Below are 26,721 nucleotides of genomic sequence, written 5' to 3'. Positions count from 1 at the left end.
AGCCAGTAAGAGTCATTTTAAATGACAGTCATATATGTTTTAAATAAAAATCAGCTTGGCCATCCTTACTTTCTCTTTCCCTGGCATCCCATTCCATCTTTTACTAATTGATGGAAACGATAATCTTTCTGTCCTAGGTCCTGTGTCTGCCATCATAACTGATGGTGATTTTTACCATGTATGACTCAGTACCACACCCTCTGTATCTGATTGGCTACTCGAGGAGTCAAACGTTAACAAATTACCTTCTTTATATTTCATACTTACTCAAGTCATAAAAGACTGTCAGTGTTTTCTTTCTCTGAAGTGTGTTGCTAGCATGCAGAAGGGAGTAATTCTGGACCTGCTTTGGCTGTGTCCAGCCTACAACCAGAGGCAAATGTTGAAAAAACTAATGAAGTTTCAGATAATGATGTCTCAGATCCATAATCCCTTAGCTATAATTACAAATTTCAAAAGGCTTGATAAAGCTTTTTTGGTAACCCGTTTGGCAGAAACATGTCCTAATATGTATAGGAGCAGCACACCTTGATCTGAAATGACATGAGGCTATTTTAAGTTTTTATTCTAATTTTGCCTATTACTATGTTTTGCTGTAAAAATATTATTTTTAAAAATTTTTTAGTGAGCTGCCTTTAGACTCTATTGAAGGTATTGTATAATATACATTATATACAGTATATGACCATTGCAAAGTTAGAAAACTCGATTTCAAATCATATCTAGATCCAAGGATTGTGAGGGATGTGGACCTATACCATAATTTATTTAACCTGTGCCACTCTAAAGGAATTTAGATTGTTTCCTCTTCTGATCATCAAAGCCTGCTGCTGAAAGTAACCATGTACAAATGTCATTTTACATAGGTAGAACTATATAAGTAATAAATTATATTAGGAGTGTTTGATGGGTGTTTCCACTTTTGTAAGATATTGACGAATTGCAAGACAGTTGGTAATCTTTGAATTTTTTATGTTTTTTTTTAAACAAAAAATCTTATTAAGAAGTAGTTCTTTTTGTTCTTATTAAAAGTAGGCCAAGTAGAACAGATTATCTGTGTCACATGGGCTTTTTCAGAACATACATAGGAAGCTTGGAAATCAGGAAATACGAGCTTTCCAACTTCGTTCTTTTTTCAAAATTGTTTTGCCAGTTCTTGATTCCTTGCATTTCCCTATGCATTTCAGAATTGGCTTGTCAATTTGTATAAAAATGCCTAGCTGAGATTTTGTTAGAGAGTATAATGAATTATAGATCGTTTTGGGGAGTATTGTCAGCTCAACAATATTATCTTCTAATCCATTTCTTTAGCTCTTCTTTAATTTCTTTCAACAGTGTACTATCATTTGCAGTGTATAGTTCTTATACCATCTTTTGTCAGATGTGTGGCTAGTTATTTTATTCTTTTTGCAGCTATTGTAAATTGCCTCTTCTGATTTCATTTTTGGATTGTTTATTGGTAGTTTGTAGATATACATTGATTTTTGTGTATTGATCTTGTATCTTACAACCTTACTGAACCATTTATTATTTCTAATAGGTTTTTTGGTAGATTACTTAGCATTTTCTGTGTGTGAGGGCATGTCATTTGCAAACAGAGGTCATTTTACTTCTTCCTTTCCAATCTGGATGCCTTTTATTTGTTTTTATTGCCTGATAGCCTCAGGTAGAACTTACAGTACATCTTTGTCTTGTTCCTTGTTTTAGGAACAAAGCATTCAGTCTTTTAACATAAAGTATGACTCTAGTTGTAAGTTTTCATAAATCCCCTTTATCAGATTGAGAAATTTCTCTTATATTCTCAATTTCTTCAGTGTTACGTTGTTGAGTGTTGGGTTTTGTCAAGTGCCTTTTCTGTATCCATTGTGATAATAATGTGGGTTTTGTCCTTTAGTCGGCTACTACGGGAGCAGGCAATGGCAACCCACTCCAGTACTCTTGCCTGGCAAATCCCATGGATGGAGGAGCCTGGTCGGCTGCAGTCCATGGGGTCGCTAGGAGTTGGATACGACTGAGCGACTTCACTTTCCCTTTTCACTTTCATGCATTGGAGAAGGAAATGGCAACCCACTCCATTGTTCTTGCCTGGAGAATCCCAGGGAAGGGGGAGCCTGGTGGGCTGCCGTCTATGGCGTCGCACAGAGTCAGACGCGACTGAAGTGACTTAGCACCACCAGCAGCAGCACGGTGTACTATGTTGATTTTTGGATGTTGAGTAGCTCTTATTAATAATTCTTCATGCTTTCTGCAGCTCTCATCACAGAGGTGATACGGGGCTGCTTTTGTTGCTGTCTGGTGTTTCGCTAACAAACATCCATTTGATGAGAGGGGTTAGGTGGTTCCCTGTTGCTTTCTTTGTTGAAGGTGCCTGTGAGTGGTGGGTGTTTCTGTATTTTACTTATCGTCAGTTTTTATTTATTTATTTTTTCTGGTTGTCAGGGGAAGAGTAAGGGAGATTGAAAAGCTGTGCTATAATCATGATTCTCTGAGAGGGAACAGAGCTCAGTGTTGACTATAGAGCTGAAGTTTTACTTTTTATTGCTACTGATTAGAGAGATTTAAATAAGGCTATAAGCCTGACTGTTAAAGATGAGTGGAGATTTAATAGGTTATTTGAGATGCATCCAGAAGGGACCTGTATAATTGAAAATAAAGCCCAGATGTTTGTGGAGGAAGACCACTGTTTTTGGCCAAGAGCCACTTAGGATGCCTTCAATATCTCAGAGTTATGGAAATATAATCCCCAGTGTCTCAGAATGTGGTCCAGTAACCATCAGCATTGGCATCACATAACGAAGATCATGGTATCTGGTCCCATCACTTCATGGGAAATAGATGGAGAAACAGTGGAAACGGTGTCAGACTTTATTTTTTGGGCCCCAAAATCACTGCAGATGGTGACTGCAACCATGAAATTAAAAGACGCTTACTCCTTGGAAGAAAAGTTATGACCAACCTAGATAGCATATTCAAAAGCAGAGACATTACTTTGCTGACTAAGGTCCGTCTAGTCAAGGTTTTTCCAGTGGTCACGTATGGATGTGAGAGTTGGACTGTGAAGAAGGCTGAGCGCCGAAGAATTGATGCTTTTGAACTGTGGTGTTGGAGAAGACTCTTGAGAGTCCCTTGGACTGCAAAGAGATCCAACCAGTCCATTCTGAAGGAGATCAGCCCTGGGATTTCTTTGGAAGGAATGATGCTAAAGCTGAAACTCCAGTACTTTGGCCATTTCATGCGAAGAGTTGACTCATTGGAAAAGACTCTGATTCTGGGAGGGACTGGGGGCAGGAGGAGAAGGGGACGACAGAGGATGAGATGGCCAGATGGCGTCACTGACTCGATGGACATGAGTCTGAGTGAACTCCGGGAGATGGTGATGGACAGGGAGGCCTGGCATGCTGCGAAGAGTCGGACATGACTGAGCAACTGAACTGAATTGAACTGAGGAGCTTTATGGGAATCTAGAATCTTAGATTACCCCAGATTTACTGATTCAGAACCTGCATTTTAACTAGATCTCAGGCGATTCCTATCCATGATACTGTTTGAGAACCTTTGATGTATTTACTCTCAAGGTATGACTTTGAGTAATAGGACAATTTGTCCCTTTTAAGTGATTGATCGGATTAACTAATGCTTTTTCATTTTTTAAACTCATGCTTAAAAAAAAAAGATTAGCTTTCCATTTACTGTGTAAAGGCATAGTAATGTAATTTGTGCACCTGAAGCCCTATAGGTAATAAAAGGATAAAAAAAAACTTTTTAATGCAGTCCAACCATAATATTCATGAGTGCTTTTAGGGCCAAAGGTGTTTATGTTTTCAGCATGCTAATGTATGTAACAACCGTCTCTTCGTTTATTGTGTATAAAGATCAGTCATCTCTTACCTTTACAGTTTGATCAGTGTTAAAATAATTTATTGTCTGCCTTGTTTAGAAAGAATTTAAGATAGTGTTACCATTTTGTTGTGAACAGATAACTGGAGGAATTAATGTAATGTATATATATTTATAGTTGAAGAAAATAATACTGTTAATTATATATTAACATTCTAACTTTTTCTTCAAGATTATTTTCTTAGTTATTTGTGAATTACACAAGGTATTATTTGTGAATTGCAACATGATTGAGTGCTACAGCATAAAGTTGAAATGGTCATTTTGTATTTTAGATCTTGGTAATGTTCTAGCTTCTACTCCAAATGCCAAAACTGTTAATGGTAAAGCTGAAAGCAGTGATAGTGGAGCTGAATCTGAGGAAGAAGAGGCCCAAGAAGACACAAAAAGACCAGAACCACGTGATAGCGGTAATCTTTGGGCGATGGGCTGATCACTTTGCATTAACTAAGATGAAAGGCTGTGGAGAGGTGTGGACTAATTTGGCGTTGTGTGTGATCAGGGCACGTGGAGGGCCTGGACTCTTGACCTCTAACCAGGTTTGTTGTGGACCAAGAGACTCCAGAAAAAGTTCACAAGTTCAGGGACAGCCAGCCTTAAGCATAGGTGGGCTGATGTTAATTGAAGGCTAAGAAGGATAGGTCACTCCTGTAAATGTAGTACCTGAAATGCTGCATTAGACAAGTTAAACCCTCAATATCTTGTCGAGAATAGCATGGGTGCAGAGAATAGGATACAGGCAGAGATTCTGATGAGCAGGGAATGTTGGAATCATGGGGTATTGCACTGGGGGAGCCTTGTGAGGAAGAGTACCAGTGATTCTTCGGGAGATTGTTTTAGAAAGGGGGGGGCGGAAAGACACTAAAACAAACCATACAGCTTAGTTTTGCCTTCACTTTCCAATAAAGTCTGACAAGTAATACCTTCTTTGAAGGCTCTTTTTATTGGCTATGTAGACTTCTTAGTTTGACTGGGTCTCAAAGCAGTTTGCCTATGTCTGAGAGAATGAAAGAACCTTAAGAGAGTAACTCTTGAAAGGGATTTGAGGAGATTCACATGCAACCAAAGCAGTTTTGAAACCAACAGTTTGGGTGAGCTCTCAGCATGTAATTAACATGGGTCCCTGGTCTCCCTGACAGGAGCACCCTGTCTCCCTGATCCAAGTAGGAAGCCCTTCAAAAGGATTATCTTAGGCTAGAGGAGTGACTACCCAGTATTAGAACATAGTGTACAGAAGTTTTCCTACAGTGAACTTTCTCCCCCTTTTCACATGACAGATAAGAAAATGATGACGAAATCTGCAGACCATAACAATTTGGAAATCATTGTCACTAATGGCTATGATAAAGACAGCTTTGTGCAGGGCGTGCAGAACAGCATTCATGCCAGTCCTTCCCTGAATGGCCAGTGCACTGAGGAAGTAAAATCTGTAGACGAAAACTTGGAGCAAACTGGAACAACTGTTGTCTGCGTTCACCAAGGTACTGTCCCTGTCAAAATTTGTTTCTCTGGGTTCTTGCCTATGAATAAAATACTGTTTTAGTAATTTTAAGATATTTAGGAGCAGCTAAGAACTTTAAAAAACCTCTTATGAGTAACATCTTAGGGTTTTCAGTGAGATAACCCTTACTATTATAAGGGTTATCTCTTTGAAAGACTGAATTAGGGCTGGGGCTTATATTTTTCTTGAGACATTTTTTATTGTATTTTTATATGGCATTTTAAACTAAATTCTTGGAAATTTTTGCTTTTATTACTGATGTTTCTTTTAACTCATACTCTAATTATATGACACTTTTGTTCTCAAGTCAGCAAGGTAAGTTACAGTCTTTTCATAAGTTAGGGCTCTAGGGATGAGCATATAGTATGTATATAGTGAATCATTGACATTGCTGCAATTCACTCAAGAAACCAAGAAATACCGTTTCTTAATATAACAACCAAATATGCATGGTTGCATCCCAGATTTAGGGCCCTAGCAGGTAGTCGGTTTTTTTCTTATGTGTTATTAGGTTTTTATAAGCTTGATCTGGACAGTGTCTTTGTAAAATTCAATGATAAAATACTTTGTAATCTTTTTACATAAAATTAGATTGAATTTAAATTTTTGGTAAGTTAAAATAAATCAACTCTCATATTTCTATCCCAATATGAAAATAAGACAGGACCAATAAGTTTTGAAAATGAAATAAATGCACTTTTCTTCAATTAGAGAATAACTATTGTACCTGGACATTTGTTTATATTTAGATGTAAACAATGATCATGTTGAAGATATTTCAGGAATTCAGCATTTGACAAGTGATTCAGACAGTGAAGTTTACTGTGATTCTATGGAGCAATTTGGGCAAGAAGAGGTAAAAATAACATTTTTTTAATCGGTAAGTTTTCAAAGTGATATATTCAAATTCCATGCATAACTTCTGCTAATAACAGATGTGTATGCTTTTCACCACTTTGAAAACATACCTGTAAAATGTTTAAACACTTGTATTTTGCTTTTTTGTGAGTTTAAAAATATATAAACTTTCTGACTATTCAAAATATTTAAATATTATAATTTATAATGTATTTACATTTATAAATATTCTGAGAGAGGTGGGATGGGAGGCAGAAGGTGAATTCCTTATGCTAGTCCTTATGTCTGAGACATTTAATAGTCAAGAAGATTGAATAACTTAAACAAATCTGTTCTTCACATTGACGTATTAGACTGAAATTTTGAGTGGAAATACTTTTTAAAATTTCAGTTAAGATTTAGTATTGCAAGCGAACTTTGGAAAAAACCATTAAAGTACCTGAATTTTATTTTTCCTTTTTGACAGCTTTTCCTGGTAACAGCTAATGTGGTTTTGACAGTTGTATTTATACTTGTTGTTTATATATCCCACCCCCCAGTCTTTCCCCACCCGTATTCTAACACAGTTCCTTCTAAATTTCTTTTCACTTTATTTAATTTTTAATTTCATTAATTCATTATTTTTAACTTTATTGAGGTATAATTGATTTACAATGTTTTTACAGTGCTTTGAACACATTAACTGTAGGTATTTAAATGTTTCTTGGATGAATGACTCATGAGAACAATTCATTGCCAAGTATCTCAGTTCTTTGCTCATAGATGAATCATCTCCATCCCATTTCTTCCCTTCAGATGGGAGGCAGAAAATGAGTTGACATGTTTTAGAAAAATAATATTGTCTATGATAACATTTAAAAAAACCGCTTTATAAAGCCAGTAATTCTTCAATTGTCATAAGAACTTGGTGATGTATAACTGTTTTCCATTTGTAGTCTTTAGACGGCTTTATATCAAACAATGGACCATTTTCCTATTACTTGGGTGGTAATCCCAGTCAACCGTTGGAAAGTTCTGGTTTTCCTGAAGATGTTCAAGTACTTCCTGGGAATGGCAGCCCTGGGAACATGCAGGTAGCAGCAGTTGAAGGCAAAGGTGAAGTAAAGCGTGGGGGAGAGGACGGCGGGAGTAACAGTGGCGCCCCGCACCGCGAGAAACGGGCTGGAGAAAGTGAGGAATTCTCTAACATTAGGAGAGGGAGAGGTAGGTGGCACTTGTTTTTTGTTCTCACTGCTTTTATAAAGGAATTAATGAAATGGGGAGGTTCTCGATAGGAGAGGCACCAGGACTGTCCCTTAGCAAAGGGAGTGTTGAGAGTTATCCTCAGAACATCTGACCATTGTCCTTTATGTCTGGTTCTCTCCTTTGACTCTACAGGGCATAGCACTGTATTCTTTGACGATATGGGGGAAAACATGTCTATTTCCACATGTTTTATACACTTCTTTAAGGTAGCCAAATGTGTGTCCTGTCACCTCTTTTTTTATTTTTGTTTTTTGGCCGTGCCATGTAGCATACAGGATCCCCTGCCCCCTGCAGTGGAAGCATGGAGTCTTAACCCTTGGCCTGCCAGGGAATTCCCCTATAATAATGTTGAAAACTTACACATTATATAAGCAAACATGTAAAACTTGTGATATCCCATTTCTGCAAGGGTAAGTTAAAATGGTAGTGCCTTTTACGCACTGCAATATAAAACTGTTTTGGACTTCCCTGGCAGTTCAGTGGTTAGGACTCTGCATTCCCAGTGTAAGGGGGCATGGGTTTGATCCCTGATTGGGAAACTAGGATTCCCAATGCAGCTCAGCCAAAAAAAAAAAAAAAAAAACCAACCAAACAAAAGTTTCAGTCTTTCTGAAAAATAACTTGGTAGTATTTATTAAAAACCACAACAGGGTTGTTATCCTTTCATCCAGAAATTCTTCTTTGAATTTGTCTGACCTAAAGAAATCAACAGAAATTTAGATAAGAATTTATATACAAAAATATTCATTGCAATGTTATTTGTAATCACAAAAATTTGGAGTCATCCAAACTATCCAAAAGTGGAGAACAACTGAGTAAATAACTTCTTCGTCTTACTAATGAATTCATGTAGCCATTTCAGTGTTATTGGGACTGGAATAAAATTTTATTATTTAAAATAAAATTTGTAATGAACACACAAATATTCATATTTTTAAAAAAGTAGTACACAAAATTACAATAAGGGGTAATGCCAATTCTGTAAATATATGTGTAGGGAAAAAATGGATGGATAGATAACCATGTGTTAATAGTAGTGAGATTTCCATATGTCTGTAAGTATGATGGAATTTATAAGAAAACTCACTTAAAAAATTTTGGGAGGCTTACAATGACCAAATAAGAAAACATGGCTATTTGGTGTAGCTCTCAGTACTCTAAGAGAAACAGTTTTCATATTTTTCAGTCTTGTTACTATATTAGTAAATAATTCTTAAGAACGTACCCAGATATGTGTATTATTTATATATTATATACATTGAGTTGTGTATTAGTTTATTAGGTACATTATAAAACTTTAGCAAAAAAAACAGTAAGTGTAAATGGAAGTTTCCACCTATGTCAACTTCTTTGATTTTAGTAGTTTATTTTGTGTACTTTATTATTGCTTCCACTCCATTAGATCTCAAAGAAACAGAGGAAAAATGAAAAAACCAAAACAAAACAAAACCCAAACCCCACCATTTCTACTTTTATAAAAATGATTGTTGTTGTTGTTTAGTTGCTAAGTCATGTCCCTCTTCTGTAACCCCATGGACTGAACCCCTCTGTCCCTGGAATTTCTCAGGCAAGAATACTGGAGTGGGTTGCTGTTTCCTGCTCTAGGGGATCTTCTCGACCCAGGGGTCGAACTTGTGTCTCTTGCATTGGCAGGTGGATTCTTTACCACTGATCCAAAAAGTAATTTATTTTGGTCTCTTAAAATAGGGCACAGGATGCAGCATTTGAGCGAAGGAAGCAAGGGTCGGCAAGTGGGAAGTGGAGGTGATGGGGAACGCTGGGGTTCGGACAGAGGCTCAAGGGGCAGCCTGAACGAGCAGATCGCGCTTGTGCTCATGCGCCTGCAGGAGGACATGCAGAACGTCCTCCAGAGACTCCACAAACTGGAGATGCTGGCGGCATCACAGGTGGGCTTCTGCATTTGCCTTGTCTTATCTGCTGTTGATCCTGTCAAACAGTGTGCAGCTGGAATCTGCCTTAATCTGATTTAAATGGACCACACAAATGATACCCAAACCTTATTTTAGCAGTTAAGTAAGAATCTAGTTTTAGGGAACAGGGCTCAGATGATGTTTTATCAAGAGGTGTATTCAAACACACTGAGAAAAATATTCAGATACACTGATTTGAATGGTTTTGCTAAGAAAGAGATTCTGGAAGCATAAAATGGTACACAGTAACAATTTACAAAATGGTTTTTCAATGTTAAATGTGTGATTTTTTTGGTACTGTGTTTAATATCTCTTTCCTGTTAGACTATTAAACACCATGATTGTAGGAACTATTTTATTTACTACTGCATAAGTGTGGAGCCTCATTCCAAGTAGGGGGCACAGTAATTATTTGCTGTTAGATTAAAATAAATCTGATTTATACACATCAGTGGAGATTAATGATTTTTAAAAGCATCTACTTTTGAAAATATTATTTCAGAAAAGACTGTGCCAAAAGCCAAATACCACTTAAAGTAATAGGAAATTTTCAATCTATAAAATTAGTAGTACCATGTTGGAAGTATGAAGAGGAATAGGAGAATAAGAATTATCGAATAGTACAGTTTTGGGCACTAATGTCCTAGAGTCCATCATTGAAGTGTCATCGTTTTATAGTAAGCATGGTCTTCTTTCTTGACCTCTTTTTAAAATGGTATAGGGGCAATACACTAACGTCCCCATTTTTTAATGTAAATTATTTTTTAAGATGAAAACTTCTAAGCAGAGAGAAAGGAAAAATTATAATTTGACCTCCACTATGGTTTACTATAGCTGATCATGAATTTCCAAAACAAATATTTGGATATGGTTCGCTTAATCTTTACATGTTTACATTCTTAATGATCAGGGCTGCAGTTCTCCTTGAATGTTTGTAAGTTGGTAGTTTATATGGAATTTAAGGAATTAAGAAATGTTGAGTAGTTAATTTAAAAAGAATGTAAAAGAAGTAATAGCTCATTAATTTGAGGTTTTATTTTGATAATTTTATATTTGAACTACTATAAAACATAAAATGCCAAAGATAACTCATTTGGCTGGCAACTTTAGGGACTTTTAATTTGGTCACTGTGAGTTTCAGGATAATCATAATTAGCAGAAAAATTGAGAATAAACTAATATTTCAGGCTTCCTTTAAAAGACAGGAAATAGGAAAAAAGTACTGTATTTTTTTTTTCTGTCAAAGCTAAATCACTGTTTGTATTTGTAGGCAAAATCATCAGCATTACAGACCAGTAATCAGCCCACTTCACCGGTAAGAAATTCTTTTCTTAAATCTGAGCGCCAGGGTTTCAAACAGGTTATAATAAATATAGATTATATGATACTCTTAAAGTTTTCAAAATAATATTTACCATTTTGAACTTTGAAGTTTAAAATATATTTGTTTTAAAACAGAAAGAGAATCATAGACCTGGAGAACAAACTTCTGGTCGCCGCGGGGGAAGGGTAGGGGGAAGGGTGGGGGGAAGGGAAAGTTTGAGATGGACATGTACACACTGCTATGTTTAAAATGGATAACCAACAAGGACCTACTATATAGCACAGGGAACTCTGCTCAAAGTTATGTAGCAGTCTGGATGGGAGGGGAGTTTGGGGGAGAATGGATACATGTATATGTATGGCTGAATCTGTTTGCTCTTTACCTGAAACTATCACAACATTGTTTGTTGACTGGCTACAGTACTATACAAAGTAGAAGATTTAAAAAATTATATACCTATGTTTGTCTTGTAAGTCTGAAGCACTTCTGAAAGTCTACCTTACTGAATTATGCTCTAAAATTATCTCCCTCCCTCTAGGAGGAATGAAATCTTTTATTAGTTGTTGTATTTTAAAAATTATGAACTAGATGTGTTTTTAAGTTTATACATGTGACAGATTGGTGACCAGCTTATTTTATTTTCTCAGAGACCATCTTGGTGGCCCTTCGAGATGTCTCCTGGTGCATTAACCTTCGCTATCATATGGCCTTTTATTGCCCAGTGGTTGGTGCATTTATATTACCAAAGAAGGAGAAGGTAATATGATAGTTTTAAAATTCTACAGTGAAAAAAGTGAAAGTGTTAGTCAGTCACTCAGTCATGTTCAACTCTTTGTGTCCCCATTGACTGTAGCCCACCAGGCTCTTCTGTCCATGGAACTCTCCAGGCAAGAATACTGGAGTGGGTTGCCATTTCCTCCTCCAGGGGATCTTTGTGCCCCAGGGATCGAGCCTGGGTCTCCTGCATTGCAGGTGGATTCTTCACTGTCTGAGCCACCAGGGAAGCCTGTTTATATTACCAGTTTACATACTGGTAGATAATTCTAAGCCCGTATGTATTCTAAGCAGTATGCAAACTCTTCTACAGCAGACAGAGCTTTCAGCAGTAGTCAGGGAGATAGGTCCATCTTACAGATAAATCGTGATACTAAACATCATACTGAACATCCTGTACTGATCTGAGACTGCGACTACCTTGGTAACGATATCTGGTGGGTTGCTAGACACTTGTTAGATTAAAATTTTTTCACTTGAGAGCATCTAAAGAATTTGTACACTTTTGATTCATGCAACAAGAAAATGATTGATTATAGGCATAAGTTTTATGGAGAAATAATGTTCTTTTTTTTTTTTTAGAAATAATGTTCTTAATGTCTGATGTTTATTTGGGGTCCTTTGCTAATATTAAAGGACAACAGATGAAAAATAATGCCTGCATTCATTTTCTGTACCTTAGAAATATAGACACTGGCACTTTAGAAAATGTTCACCCTGGTGGTTGACTGTCTCTAGAAGTAGGGCTTATTCTAATTTGAGAACCAGAATTCCAGATTGGATGCCAGGAAGTAATTCAGATAAGACGGAAAATAATAAAATCATTGGCAAGTACTCTGAGGTTGTCTAGATGAGTAATGTGAGGCCAAAACTATTAGGTTCAAGAAAATCTTTAGAGCAATTTTTTGAGACATTACATAAACTGAATTACTTTCCCTGAATGGGCAGATGGTCAAATGTTGGTAGTTCTTGGCCTCACTGATTATGTTTTTGTTGTTTTGTCACCATTTCCCATTAGGTCAGAACCGATGGGGAAAAGAGAGGGGGTGTTTGGTGGTAAGATCTTAAGTGTTCTCTTACATATGTGCAGTAGAAACACATTTTTAAAAAAATCTACAAATTTAAATAATTGTGTATCTGTTGTATCTCTACCAAAGAACTGACATTTCTAATTACTGCACATGATAACAAAAGCAAAAGCCAAATATTTGCCCTTCTCTTACATCACAGGGGTAAACAGCTTACTACTCTTAAGTGCTCTAGTGAGAGTACTTCATAGTAGAGAAACTGAAAATGCACGTGACCTCAGTTTAGTCTTCTTTGTTCTCTGCTTATGTTATGACAGTTTGATTTATGTTTATAAATGAACTCAATAAGTTTTCTGGTACATTAACATTCTTGGAATATACTTGCTGATTTACAGAAACTTAGGTGGGATTTCAGAAGCCTAAGCTGCTTTCTCAGTGTCATTTACCCCCTTTCTAAGCCATCTGTATATGTGTTATTTCAGCTGTTAAGATACAGAGCGTACTTTAAATCCTTTCTTTTTCCACACAATTATGTTTCTACTGTGATGGTTGGGTTCTATATAGTGTTTTAAATCCTAACATCCCTGATAACAGGAGGGAAAAAGAGCCAAACTGTTTTTCAGTAGGTGGTTATGCTGAATTTAAGCAGCTGGGAACAGTGGTGCTAATGGAAAGTGTGTATATATTTTGCAATGCATTTCAGAATTCTTTTTCATGTTTTCCTTTGTTAAAAGTTGGGTACTGGAGAATAAAGAAACTGGGCACAGGACAAAAAAAAGTAAAGCTTATTACTTCAGTGTTATTTCACACTTAAGGTTGAAGCGGCTTGTCACTTTATTAAAAACTGAAAAAACAAACTGTACTTTTCTTAGTCCCTGAAAATTGCAGTTCTTCTAAAATGATTATTATTTTTTAATGTTCCTCACTAGTGAAAGTATATAATAGTCCTCCTAAGTATGCCTTCTAGTTGTTGACAGATGTCTCTGAATGGGAAAACTTTTCTCTGTTTTTAATTTTCTGTTTTATTATTATTGAATCTATATCAAGTTTTCAATGTATCCTGGGTGTTTAGTCCTTCCAAGTTGTAAATTATTTAGTGCTGTACAATTGCATTTTGATGAGATAGTGGTTTTATGTATTGCTTGCTTACATGTGTAACAAACCAACCGGGGTTGGAGGTGGAGCCACGTTTGATTCGGAAGTAAAGTTTTGGCTTTGAGGGGCTCTCAGTTCAGTTCAGTTCAGTTCAGTTCAGTTGCTCAATCATGTCCGACTCTTTGCGACCCCATGAACCGCAGCACGCCAGGCCTCCCTGTCCATCACCAACTCCTGGAGTCCACCTAAACCTATGTCTGTTGAGTCGGTGATGCCATCCAACCATCTCATCCTCTGTCGTCCCCTTCTCCTGCCCTCGATCTTTCCCAGCATCAGGGTCTTTTCAAATGAGTCAGCTCTTCACATCAGGTGGCCAAAGTATTGGAGTTTCAGCTTCAACATAAGTCCTACCAATGAACACCCAGGAATGATCTCCTTTAGGATGGACTGGTTGGATCTCCTTGCAGTCCAAGGGACTCTCAAGAGTCTTCTCCAGCACCACAGTTCAAAAGCATCAATTCTTCAGTGCTCAGCTTTCTTTATAGCCCAACTCTCACATCCATACATGACCACTGGAAAAACCATAGCCTTGACTAGACAGACCTTTGTTGACAGAGTAATGTCTCTGCTTTTTAATATGCTGTCTGAGGGGCTTTAGGCATGTTTTAACCTGGCAGTTTTCATTCCAATCCTAAAAAAAAGGCAGTGCCAAAGAGTGTTCAAACTACCACACAATTGCACTCATCTCACACGCTAATAAAGTAATGCTCAAAATTCTCCAAGCTAAGCTTCAGCAGTACATGAACCATGAACTTCCAAATGTTCAAGCAGGATTTAGAAAAGACAGAGGAACCAGAGATCAAATTGCCAACATCCATTGGATCACTGAAAAAACAAGAGAGATCCAGAAAAACATCCACTTCTGCTTTATTGACTACGCCAAATCCTTTGATTGTGTGGATCAAAACAAACTGTGGATAATTTTTAAAGAGATGGGAATACCAGACCACCTGACCTGCCTCCTGAGAAATCTGTATGCAGGTCAAGAAGCAACAATTAGAACCAGACAGGAAACAACAGACTGGTTCCAAATTGGGAAAGGAGTACGTCAAGGCTGAATATTGTCACCCTGCTTATTTAACTTACATGCAGAGTACATCATGAAAAATGCTGGGCTGGATGAAGCACAAGCAGGAATCAAGATTGCCAGGAGAAATGTCAATAACCTCAGATATGCAGATGATACCACCCTTATGGCAGAAAGTGAAGAAGAACTAAAGAGCCTCTTGATGAAAGTGAAAGAGAGTGAAAGAGTTGGCTTCAAACTCAACATTCAGAAAACGAAGATCATGTCATCCAGTCCTATCACTTCATGGCAGATAGATTGGGAAACAGTGGAAACAGTGACAGACTTTATTTTGGGGGGCTCCAAAATTACTGCAGATGGTGATTGCAGCCATGAAATTAAAAGACACTTGATTCTTGGAAGAAAAGTTAGACCAACCTTGCATACTAAAAAGCAGAGACATTACTTTGCCAACAAAGGTCTATCTAGTCAAAGCTATGGTTTTTCCAGTAGTCATGTATGGATGTGAGGTTGGACTGTAAAGAAAGCTGAGTGCTGAAGAATGGATGCTTTTGAACTGTGGTGTCGGAGAAGAGTCTTGAGAGTCCCTTGGACTGCAAGGAGATCCAAGCAGTCCATCCTAAAGTAAATCAGTCCTGAATACTCATTAGAAGGACTGATGCTGAAGCTGAAACTCCAATACTTTGGCCACCTGATGTGAAGAACTGACTCATTGGAAAAGACCCTGATGCTGGGAAAGATTGAAGGCAGGAGGAGAAGGGGACGACAGAGGATGAGATGGTTGGATGGCATCACCGACTTGATGGACATGAGTCTGAGTGAACTCCCGGAGTTGGTGATGGACAGGGAGGCCTGACGTGCTGCAGTCCGTGGGGTCGCAAAGAGTCAGACACGACTAAGTGACTGAATTGAACTGAACTGAACTGAATGGGGCAATGTTTATCAGGTTTTTAGTCTGATAGGAAAGATTAAAGAACATTGTGCATGGTTTGGAGGAGACAGGTCCGTGTTAGCAGCGAAGACAAAGATCTAAAAATCCTCTTAGGATGGGAAAAGTGTGGCCAGGAGAAGGCCCATTCTGTATGTCATGCTCTAGCACAGTGTCTGGCACGTATCTGGCTTTCAGTAAATATGTGCTGAATACATGGCTAAATGCCCGCTCTTGGTAGAGCAGCTGAAGTACCATGTGACATGGATAGGCTTTGATTTTATTTAACGTATATGCATCTGGATGCAAGCACACACTGAGATAATCCTATACACATGTAAAGTAACTGCTTATCTATTTGTGTTAAGCTTTAAAAAAATTTTTTTTTACATGAAAAGTAATACTTAAGGTCCACTGCTTGATTTTTTCCCCCCCAATATAGAAGAATGTACATTTTTTATAGTTGATTTAGTGTTAATTCTACTATATAGCAAAGTGATTCAATTATACATATATATATTTTATATTATTTTCTATTATGTTTTATCATGCCGCTGCTACTGCTGCTAAGTCGCTTCAGTCGTGCCTGACTCTGTGCGACCCCATAGACAGCAGCCCACCAGGCTGCCCCGTCCCTGGGATTTTCCAGGCAAGAACACTGTAGTGGGTTGCCATTTCCTTCTCCAATGCATGAAAGTGAAAAGTGAAAGTGAAGGAGCTCAGTTGTGTCCAACTCTTAGCGACCCCATGGACTGCAGCCTTCCAGGCTCCTCTCCATGGGATTTTCCAGGCAAGAGTACTGGTGTGGGGTGCCAATAGAATATTGAAAATAGTTCTCTGCGCTATACAGTAGGACCTTGGTGTTTATCCATTCTATATATAATAGCTTACATTAGAAAATTATAAAAGTAAATGAGATCCCATATCACTCTGCAGGGTATCCGAAAAACATTCTTTCTGCATGCTATGAAGAGTAACATCTGTAGCCCTGTTCAAAATTAGGCCCTGAACAGCCAGCCTCCTAAGATGGTACCTCCAGTGGTACCATATTCCCTCAGATACCTAACCTGGTCATTCTGCTATTAGAATCGTCCATGACTTAAGTCTTAAGTACTGATAGCAGACCTTTCTTTTTTGACCAAGCCACATGGCTTGTGGGATCTTAGTTCGATAACCAGGGATCAAACCCAGGCCACGTCAGTGAAAGTACTGAGCCCTAACCATGGATCACCAGGGAAATCCCTGAAAACAGATGTTTTAAGTCCACAAGACTAGTCTTAAAATGTTATAAGCAGACCTTGTCTCATTTTTTTTTTTTTTGCACTTTGCATATATTCTAGTTTTTAAACTCTGAAGTTTTGTGACACTCCAGTTGTGAGCCTATCAGCACCATTTTCCCAACATCTGTCCACTTCATGTCTCTTGGTCTTATTTGGTAATTCTTGAAATATCTTAGGCTTTTTCATTATTTTTTTAATCTGTTATGGTGATCTGTGATTAGTGAAGTTTGATGTTATTCCTATGACTTGTCGAAGGTTCAGATGATGGTTAGCATTTTTTAGCAATAAAGCATTTTTGGTAGAAGAGCTATGGCAAACCTAGACAGCATATTAAAAAGCAGAGATGACTTTGCCAACAAAGATCCAATAGTCAGAGCTATGGTTTCTCCAGTAGTCATGTATGGATTTAAGATTTGGACCATAAAGAAGGCCGAGTGCCAAAGAATTGATGCTTTTGAACTGTGGTGTTGAAGACTCTTGAGAGTCCCTTGGACTGCAAGGAGATCCAAGCAGTCCATCCTAAAGTAAATTAGTCCTGAATATTCACTGGAAGGATTGATGCTGAAGCTCCAATACTTTGGCCACCTAATGTGAAGAACTGACTCATTGGAATAGACCCTGATGCTGGTAAAGATTGAGGGCAGGAGGAGAAGGGGACGACAGAGGATGAGATGGTTGGATAGCATCATTGACTCAATGGACATGAGTTTGAGGAAACTCTGGGAGATAGTGAAGGACAGGGAGGCCTGGTGTGCTGCAGACCATATGATTGCAGGGTCAGACATGACTTACTGACTGAACAACAATTTTTAATTGAAGGAATGTACAAGTTTTTTAAAACATAATGCTATTGCAGACTTAATAGACTACAGTAGAGTGTAAACTAGCCACTGGGAAACCAGAAAATTTGCATGTCTCACTTTATTGTGATATTAGCTTAATTGTGATAGCCTGTACTTTGAAGGGAAGCATGTTTTTAATTAATTAAAAATAAATAAATGTTTAAAAAAAGTCAGGCCTAGGTTCCTGGGGCACAGAAAGCATCTCAGCATTCTTGACAGAGCAGAGTTCAGTGGGCTGGGGGAAGGCAGGATGCTATTCCTGTTTTCTTTTCTGTTATTTTTTGTAACTTCTCTTATCCCGCTATACCCCCATTATGCAAGTTAGTTTTTTATAAAAGGAGAGAAAGTTCATAAATGCCTGGAAAAAATCCCCTAATTCTGAAGACAGTAACTGTGACTTACGTCTATTACCCTATTACAGTTGATCATTGGGGGTTTCATAGATCAAGTCATGTGCTTTTTGGTAAATCTATAGAAGACCTTGTTTGGCAATCTGCATCATGTGAGTTCAGGCACCTCCCTGTCAGCATTTCTGCTAACACCTCACTCAGGCAGTCTTTACAACCACCCACGATTCTGTTCCTCCAGGGTGTTTTTTTCCTTCATGCCATGAGTAATCTTCTCTTGTTATGTGAAAATCCATCTGATTATTTAAAATGTCATACCCAGGTATACATAATATTTCTGCAGAGGATAAAGAATGTCCAGTTATGTACAAGGTCATCCCTGCCAAGGCATTGCCTAAGATTATTTCTACAGAGGTGGTGGTGTAGTCACCAAGTCATGTCCAGCTCTTGCAACCCCATGGACTATAGCCTGCCAAGCTTCTCTGTCTGTTGGAATCTCCAGCCTAGACTGCTGAAGTGGGTAGTTATTTGCTTCTCCTCAGGATCTTCCTGACCCTGGGATTGAACCTGGGTCTCCTGAATTGCAGGCAGATTCTTTGCCATGTGAATGAGGGAAGCCCTTCTACAGAGGAGAGGAATCTGTGTAATGAGAGTTTCAGGCCATTTTGGCTTCTGCAATGCTGAGGAGCGTTTAGAAGTTTTACAGCTGTGGGTCCTTTCCCAGAATTCAGATCACATGTGATGTCTTGTGCTCACAAGTTTATCCTTCCCTGGTAACTGACCCTGCTATTAGTAAAACTGTCACATTATACATATCTGAGTTGTTGGTTCACATGTCCTTGGCACCCCATCCCATCAATTAAACAGAGCTTTTTGAGGGCTGAGAGGATCCTCAGTCACTGGCACAGTGCCTAGAAAGTATCAGATACATAATATGTGTTGATTAAATGAACAGTTCAGGTTGTGCATCTAGCAAACTTTTGTTGTTTTAGTAAGTTTTTTGTTTCAGAACTTACTCATTTTGATAAAATTATGAAATAATTTACAAAGTCTGAACTGTGGAATAGCCAGGTAGATGAGATTCTAGAAGCCATAGGAGGAATGTACATTTATTTATTAAATTTATTTAGTTTTAATTGAAGTATAATTGCTTTCCAGTACTGTGTTGGTTTCTGCCAAATATGAACATGAATCAGCCAAAAGTATACCTATGTCTCCTCCCTCTTGAACCTCTCTCCCAGGGAAGGTGCATTTAAATTGTTTGTTGGAAACTATAACTTGGTAATGTCATCACTTGCACCTGGATCTTTCCTGTTGAGCTCTAAGTGACCTGAAGTAACTGCATAAGAATCATTTGTAATTTCATGGTCTTATTTTGAATTTGAGTATTATTATTATGTTACCATTCAGCAAATTCTTTGGTATGGATGTGTCTCATGTTCAGGTTGCATTTATACTCATAGGACCTTGTTTATTTTCCTCTTTTCAAAGAAAACTGAACTAAAGAAAATGAAATTTTGTTGAAGTCTACTGGACCTGGATAACCTCGGGATGATACCGATTGTGGAGCTCACACGAAAATCCTAGTTTGTGATGATTACATTTTTGTTGTCTAGTAGTTTGGTTTGTGTACATATATACATATATATATTTTGCACTACACAAATGATAAACATTTTAAGGACTAATATTGCTGATACTTGAATAATCAATCTCAACTAGGTGATAAGTAGCATAGATTTCCCCTACCCTTGACTTAGAAGGACATTAAATTATTAATTACTGTTTGGTAACATGTTTACCTGATTATCTCCCATAGAGAATGATAAGCTGCTTTTCCCAGGTATAGTTGTGATGATGAGAACAGATTTATAACTGGGTATTTTTAACTTTCTAAATTAAATATGAGAAAGTATGCAAACTAAGAGTGAATTTCAACTGATAAATCAACCGTCTTTTTAAGTCACTGAACCACCATGCAGTTTACTGGAGAAAGACTGGAAGAATCTTCTCCACACCCACTCTGTGGGCTGCTCAAGATCCCGCTTGGGCACGCACAGCTCTGACTTCAGCTTCAGGCATCATGACAAAGCAGAGCCCTGTGTACTAGGCTTCGTTTTTACAAATGATTCACAGAATAGACCTTACCGACTAATGGAAATGATGAAGAGTGGGCTTAAAGTAGGTTTGTCAGTGTGTTCTGAGTCTGCAGATCATTAATAAGATTTGTATTCAGTTATATACGTGGATTCCTTTGTAATCATTTTCCTTTAACTGAGAATATCTTGTTTCTGCTTCATAGGGTGCTTTGAAATATAAAATGAAAACTTATTTATACTGTTTTTACAAAGGTCAAAAGGAAACACATGAAAAATCACTTTTCTGCAACTGGTATAAACCACACAGACTGGACTCTTAACCTCTTAGTGCCTCAGTTTTTCTTCGGGGTATAATATTGGAGACGTACCTATTTCTCAAGGGGTGTTGGAGGGATTTGAAAGCTAGCAGGCCATATGCTTCCATTTGAATAAGACACACCCAACTAATGTAAATTTAAGTCTTTCCCCCACCCCCCACCTATAGACTAAAAAGAAGACTGTAATTTAGATTCTTGAAGACTTTCTTTGGAATTATCCTTCTTGTATACCTTTTGAAACTCCCTGCTCATGTAGATGTACCTTACTTATACTTCCAAGATTTCTCTGATTCAAAGGCTTAGTATCAAATGATTTTTAAATATTCTTGGTATGTGTGATGTTGGCTTTAGCATCATGTGTTTAGAGTGTTTTTGATAAGAGAGAAAGTAATCTGTCCCTAGTATAGAGGGTGGTTCTTTGTTTACCTGAAGAAAGAATATGATTTGCTTTTCTGAAGACTGTTTTTTCCCTTGATTTTTTCTTACATGTAACTTGGTGTTTTTTTTTTTTTTTTTGAATCCCATCTTGATTAAAATGTGTCTGTCTAAATGGATCTACCAATTATTTGCTTTTAAAAAGCTGTCCTCTATTTATTTAGAGGAAAAAAATGAAGCCAGTAACTGAATTATATGTAACAATAAAACTTAAACCTGTGGATATGGAATTATCCTAAAAAATTAGCCCTCTATCTGGTATCAGAAAATGGTGGCTTTTCTCTTAGTATATAAGGAAATAAGAGGCAGAGTAAGAATGTAAGCAGTTGTGATTCGTGACAAGCAGTTGGAGGTAACTAGCTCCTAGGGATAACCATTTGTATCCTATTCCAAAGTCTTATTTTATAGTTTGAAAAGCACTTTGCACACTGTTCTTGTATATACAAGTAAAGATGTAATTACAGGATGTAGTGTTACTGCTTTAACAAGAATCTCATTTAACATTTAAGATTGACAGCTATGGTATTTTTTTAATGATAATACTTTTCTGTTTCTCTACTGTAAAACTAAGTTAAAAATAAAAGGTTAATGAGAATTGTTATGGCTTTTATTTCTTGTTATTGTTAGAAGTGGGTTGATTATATACTAAGGCTTAAATAAGAATAAATAGTAGGGATTCAAAGAAAGTAATTGTTCCTCTTTCAAAATAAAGCCATGCTATTACACATCATTAAAAAAAAAAAAGAAACGGGGTGACGTTTAACTCATTTAGTCATTTGGTTGAAAGTGTTGTTGATCATTTGAAAATCTTGTTTCAGTTTTTATCCCAACTCAGTTGCTTCCCACAGCCTCTCAGTGCAGCCTTCATCAGCCATCTTAAATGCATAACTTGTAACTTCTCTGAGGCTGCTGCTGAGTCGCTTCAATCGTGTCCAACTCTGTGCGACCCCATAGATGGCAGCCCACCAAGCTCCCCCGTCCCTGAGATTCTCCAGGCAAGAACACCGGAGTGGGTTGCCGTTTCCTTCTCCAGTGCATGAAAGTGAAGGCACTGAGTTGTGTCTGACTCTTAGCAACCCCATGGACTGCAGCCCACCAGGCTCCTCTGTCCATGGTACTTTCAGGCAAGAACACTGGAGTGGGTTGCCATTGCCTTCTCCAGTGCATGAAAGTGAAAAGTGAAAGTGAAGTCGCTCAGTTGTGTCCGACTATTAGCAACCCCATGAACTGCAGCCCACTCCTCCACCCATGGGATTTTCCAGGCAAGAGTGATAAAAGTGATGACAGCTATTTGTGACCCTTAAGATATCAGTGTTCTGTTGCCTGTAATAGGAGCCTAACTGCAGCAGCTTGAGTTGTTTTCCTCATCTACAAGGAGTCCAGAGTTAGGAAGTCCAGGGCTAGTGACGTGCTCCTGCAGTGCCCTTAGGGACACAGGTTCTGTCCTGTCATCATTAAGGCGTGGGTCTTCTCTTTGTGTTTGCCAAATGACTGCTGTACAGCTTGGTCCAATGTCTACAGTACAGGCAGGCAAAGATCCTTATCCAATAAAGAAACAGTAACTTTGAAGTCTCACAGGACATCCCTTCACCATCTTCTTGGCTAGAACTGGGTCTCATATCTTTGTCTGTAAGAATATTATTTAAAGAATAAAATTGTTCTAGTTTATAGAAATACTAATTTTACCAATTTTGCCCATACACAGGAAAGGCCATGTCTTTTGGCCTTTAGTATACTGTCCTAAATTCTCTTCATTTTCTACTTCTTAGTCCTTGTTTTCTCTCCTTGTTTTCACCCTGATCTTGTCTTTCTCTCCATTAATCCTCCTTTCCAATGGAACCACGTTTTTCAAGCTGAAAAATGGTAAGTGTTCTTTTCCTTTTTCAAAAGAAACAAAGAACTTTTAAATATGTACATAATACAGGTGAGGTGTAGCCGCTATTATTTTTTCTGCCCAGCACCAATTCCCCCTGCTAATAAAACATCACTGTCCTCTTCCTCCCTGTAATTCTGCCCCACCCCAAGCCACAGTAATGGGCATGTCACTCAGATCTGGCCCATATCTACCTCATTCTCCTCTTGACCACAGTGACAATCCCAGGGAGGGGGGGCGTATGACCATCAGCGAAGCAATAAGAGTTATTCTCCGGATCTATTTCACAGAGCTTGGAGAGGAAACCTTTTCCAGAATCTTACGTAGTTTGAATCATAACAGTATGTAGCCCTTTCAGACTGGCTTTGCAGTCTACATTTCCTCCATGTGATATAGCTTCATAGCTCATTTTTGTTTTTATGGCTGTGTTTCAATAAAATTTTATTTACAAAACAAGTAGGGGGCCCTGTTTGTCCCATGGCTGTAGTTTGCTGCCTTCTGATTTAGGTAATTCATCTCTTTTAAGCACTGATTAATATTCTGTTGTCTGGATGTACCAATTTATTTAGTCCTGTACTAAAGGACATCTTGGTTGCTAACCTAATTTTAGTAATCATGAATAAAGCTGCTGTCAACATCTCTGAGTAGGTTTTGTGTGCTCATAAGTTTTCAACTCACTTGGGTAAATACTAAAGAGTATGCTGGATTGCATGGTAAAGTTACCCTTAATTTTGTAAGAAACTGTCAAACTGTCTTCCAAATGGAGCAGGAAACGGCAACCCACTCCAGTATTCTTGCCTGGAAAATTCCATGAACAGAGGAGCCTGGCAGGCTACAGTCCATGGGGTCGCAAGATGACTGAGTGACTTTCACTTCAGTGTCTTTCAAAGTGGCTGCACTGTTTTGCCTTTCCATCAGTAGTGAGTGGGAGTTCCTGTTGCTCCACATCTTTGCCAGCAGTGGGAGTTGGTGTTTTGGATTTTAGCCATTCTGATAGGCGTGTAGTGGTTGTCTCATTGTTGCATTCTCTATCTCTTTAAATTACAGCCTCTAAGGTTATAACTGAGAGATCCTGAGGATGTATATCTTGCCATTTGGAGGAGCCTTAAATAACCAACATCTAAATAAGCCTTATTCAAATAAGGCTTAAATAAGCTAACATGTAGACCTAGGAACTTAGACAAGAGTCAGGAAATAGTGAGTTCAAGTCCTTTAATCCAGTTAACTCTGAAAACCCTATCCCTATGTTTACACATAGGGTTTACAGTTTTGTTTACATGGGTTAATATATTTGCCTTCTTAAGACAGTTTAAGCTAGGTTTCTGATACTTGGAGCCAGAGTCCTGACAAGTGTAGATGACTTGCGATGGTCAGGACTGAGCGCAGGCCCTGAAGCCAGACTGTCTGGGTTCAAATTCTGTGCAGTCATGGAAAGTCCCTTACCTTGTGTTTCAGCTTCCTTAGCTTACAGTGTGGATGAAAATATCTCATAGGATTAATGTATGTATAAAGTACATAGATAAGATATAGTTCAGGATATAGTAAATGCTTTTAAGCTGATAGCTACCATGATGATAGTAATATTGGGTTGGCCAAAAAGTTCATTTGAGTTTTTCCATAAGATCTTATATATCAATATATTACACCAATAATTGGGTTATTATTTCACTATATTATGTAAAAATCCAAATCCCTTTTGCAGTGATAGACACTGGTAAAGTTGGTGCAAATGCACCAAATCTTTTTTTTTTTTCCTTTTTAACAAGAGCTAGTTGTTTCATTATCATTCCTTCCCTTAAAAAGTATCATAGATTTCTGCTTTGGAGGCAACTACTTTCAGCACTTCTGGCTGTTTGGAATTTAGCTCCAAGGTTCTAGATGTGTGAACTGCTACTTTTTGATACTTCTGTTTTGGGAATTATCTGTTTACTTCCACCTACTGAAAATGGAAGATTTCATTTTTTCCCCTCCCTTTGCAGTCACAGCTCATGTGTAAATAGTTTACTGTTTATCACTTTGTTTCTGAAGGATGTGGTAGAAGATGAGTGTAGATGGAAGGGATGCAGGAAGTGGTGTGGAGCTTCCACCCCTCTCTAGGGGCACCATTCTCCCAGTGCCTCCTTGTGTTCATAAATGAGAATGCAGGGTGGGGCAGAAAATTACATTCTCTAGAGAAAGGAGGTATTGCCTGTGTGACTAAGCCTCCATCAGAATCCCCCAAGTACAGGGTTCAGAGAGGTGCTCTGAGTGCAGGATCTTAGTTCCCCAACCAAGGATCAAAACCTTGCCCCCTGCAGTGGAAGCTCGGGGTCTTAACCACTGGACCTCCAAGGAAGTCCCAGAAAATTCCAAGCTTCTAATCATGGCTGGGTCTTTCTAGTGACCACACTCCCCCCACCCTCCGCTCCCGGCATCCAGAAGCCCACCCAGAGTCACCTCAGAACAAAAGGCACTGCTATCACCCAGGAAATCCCAAGGGATCTAGGAGCCCTGGGTGAGGAATCAGGGCCAAAGATCAAATATGAGAACAACAAAAAAATGCTCCTGGTGCTCTTATCACTTTGGAGATTAAAAGATTTTAGGAACTCTGTGCTGGGAATAAGAGGCAGAAACCAATATATGTATCTTCTATTATCTCTTACCAGTCTTTTTTCTTTCTCTTTGGATGCTTGCAGTATGCTTTTTCCTTTGTCTGAAATGTCACTGTGTTATATAACTTGGTATGTACCAGAAAGTTATCGGCTACAATGCTGCTGTGTAATAAACAAGCTCAGAACTCCTATCCTTTCACCCTTCTCATCCCAGCCATCAGTAAGTCCTATTGATTCTACCACGAAAATTGTCTTGAATCCAGATGGGCTGGTCCAGTAGCCTTCTGTTCAGTCTCCCTCCTTTAAACGTTGCCCTGACCCATCCACTTTCCACAGTTAGAAGAATGACCCACACACGGCTGGCATGGTATTAACTGAAAGGAGGCCAGGTAGAAACGGTAAATATTTGCAGTTTTTTGGACTCTGAGTCTGTTTGTAACTGGTTAAAAATAAGACAAACTGACAAATAAGAGTGATCAGACCTGAAAACGGTCTTCAAGATGTTGTGGAGAATAATAGCAGAGTTTTATACAGCGACTATTTCCCAAACCCCAAATTAAGACAAATATTCTGAGTAGTAGGGTTCTTAGGGCCATAGTGATCATTTATTAAACACCATTTAATGTACTTAATGTGTTATTTGAGTCTGTACTTGGTATTTATGTACTTCGTGTTATTTGATTCTGACAAAGGTACACCAAAGTAAATGCATTTTCTGTATTTAATAATTAGTAGAAGTGGGGAGAAAATTATTCTTAATTAATGAAAATTATACATAGTAATGGACACATAGATTTCTACTGGCAGAGCAGTCTGTGTTCTTTAAAGACACACACATCCACACAGTTGTCAAAACACTTCCATTTTTTTTTCATTCTTGTTGTTTCAAGTTTTTGCTTAATGAGTATCTGAACCCAGAACATCTTGACAGGTGTCTTAAAGGTTTGCATGCGTGCTAAGTCATTTCAATCATGTCTGACTCTCTGCGACCCCATGGACTGTAGCCCACCAGGATCCTCTGTCCATGGGATTCTCCAGGCAAGAATACTGGAGTGGGTTGCCATGCCCTTCTCCAGGGGATCTTCCCCGCTCAGGGATCAAACTGTGTCTCCTACATCCCTTGCATTGGCAGACAGGTCCTTTTCTGCTGAGCCACTGGGAATCCCTAGAGGTTTAAGTTTAGATAGTAAATAACTTGGTCCCAGCAGACACCCATTACAGGATGCAGAATTCCAGGTGGCCATTGCTGCATCTGCGAGGGCTGTAACG

The 26,721-nt window shown here is 38.3% G+C and overlaps 1 protein-coding gene across 4 annotated transcripts in view; it reads left to right on the top strand.

The window, feature by feature from the left end:
- ACBD5 (acyl-CoA binding domain containing 5) overlaps window positions 1-21,583 on the top strand; it is a 31,740-nt gene extending 10,157 nt beyond the window's left edge. For all 4 annotated transcript variants that reach the window (XM_027976548.3, XM_060397252.1, XM_027976547.3 and 1 more), the window contains 8 exons: window positions 4,173-4,307; window positions 5,175-5,378; window positions 6,148-6,254; window positions 7,192-7,459; window positions 9,209-9,408; window positions 10,703-10,747; window positions 11,404-11,513; window positions 19,629-21,583. In XM_027976548.3, the coding sequence (XP_027832349.2) occupies window positions 4,173-4,307; window positions 5,175-5,378; window positions 6,148-6,254; window positions 7,192-7,459; window positions 9,209-9,408; window positions 10,703-10,747; window positions 11,404-11,513; window positions 19,629-19,641 (1,082 nt within the window). In that variant the 3' untranslated portion in view covers window positions 19,642-21,583. The remainder of the gene's footprint in view (window positions 1-4,172; window positions 4,308-5,174; window positions 5,379-6,147; window positions 6,255-7,191; window positions 7,460-9,208; window positions 9,409-10,702; window positions 10,748-11,403; window positions 11,514-19,628) is intronic.
- Window positions 21,584-26,721: the final 5,138 nt, after the last annotated feature.

This window comes from Ovis aries, chromosome 13 (genome assembly GCF_016772045.2).
Source record: "Ovis aries strain OAR_USU_Benz2616 breed Rambouillet chromosome 13, ARS-UI_Ramb_v3.0, whole genome shotgun sequence".
Taxonomy (NCBI): Eukaryota; Metazoa; Chordata; class Mammalia; order Artiodactyla; family Bovidae; genus Ovis; species Ovis aries.
This window is presented reverse-complemented; position numbering and strand designations above follow the sequence as displayed.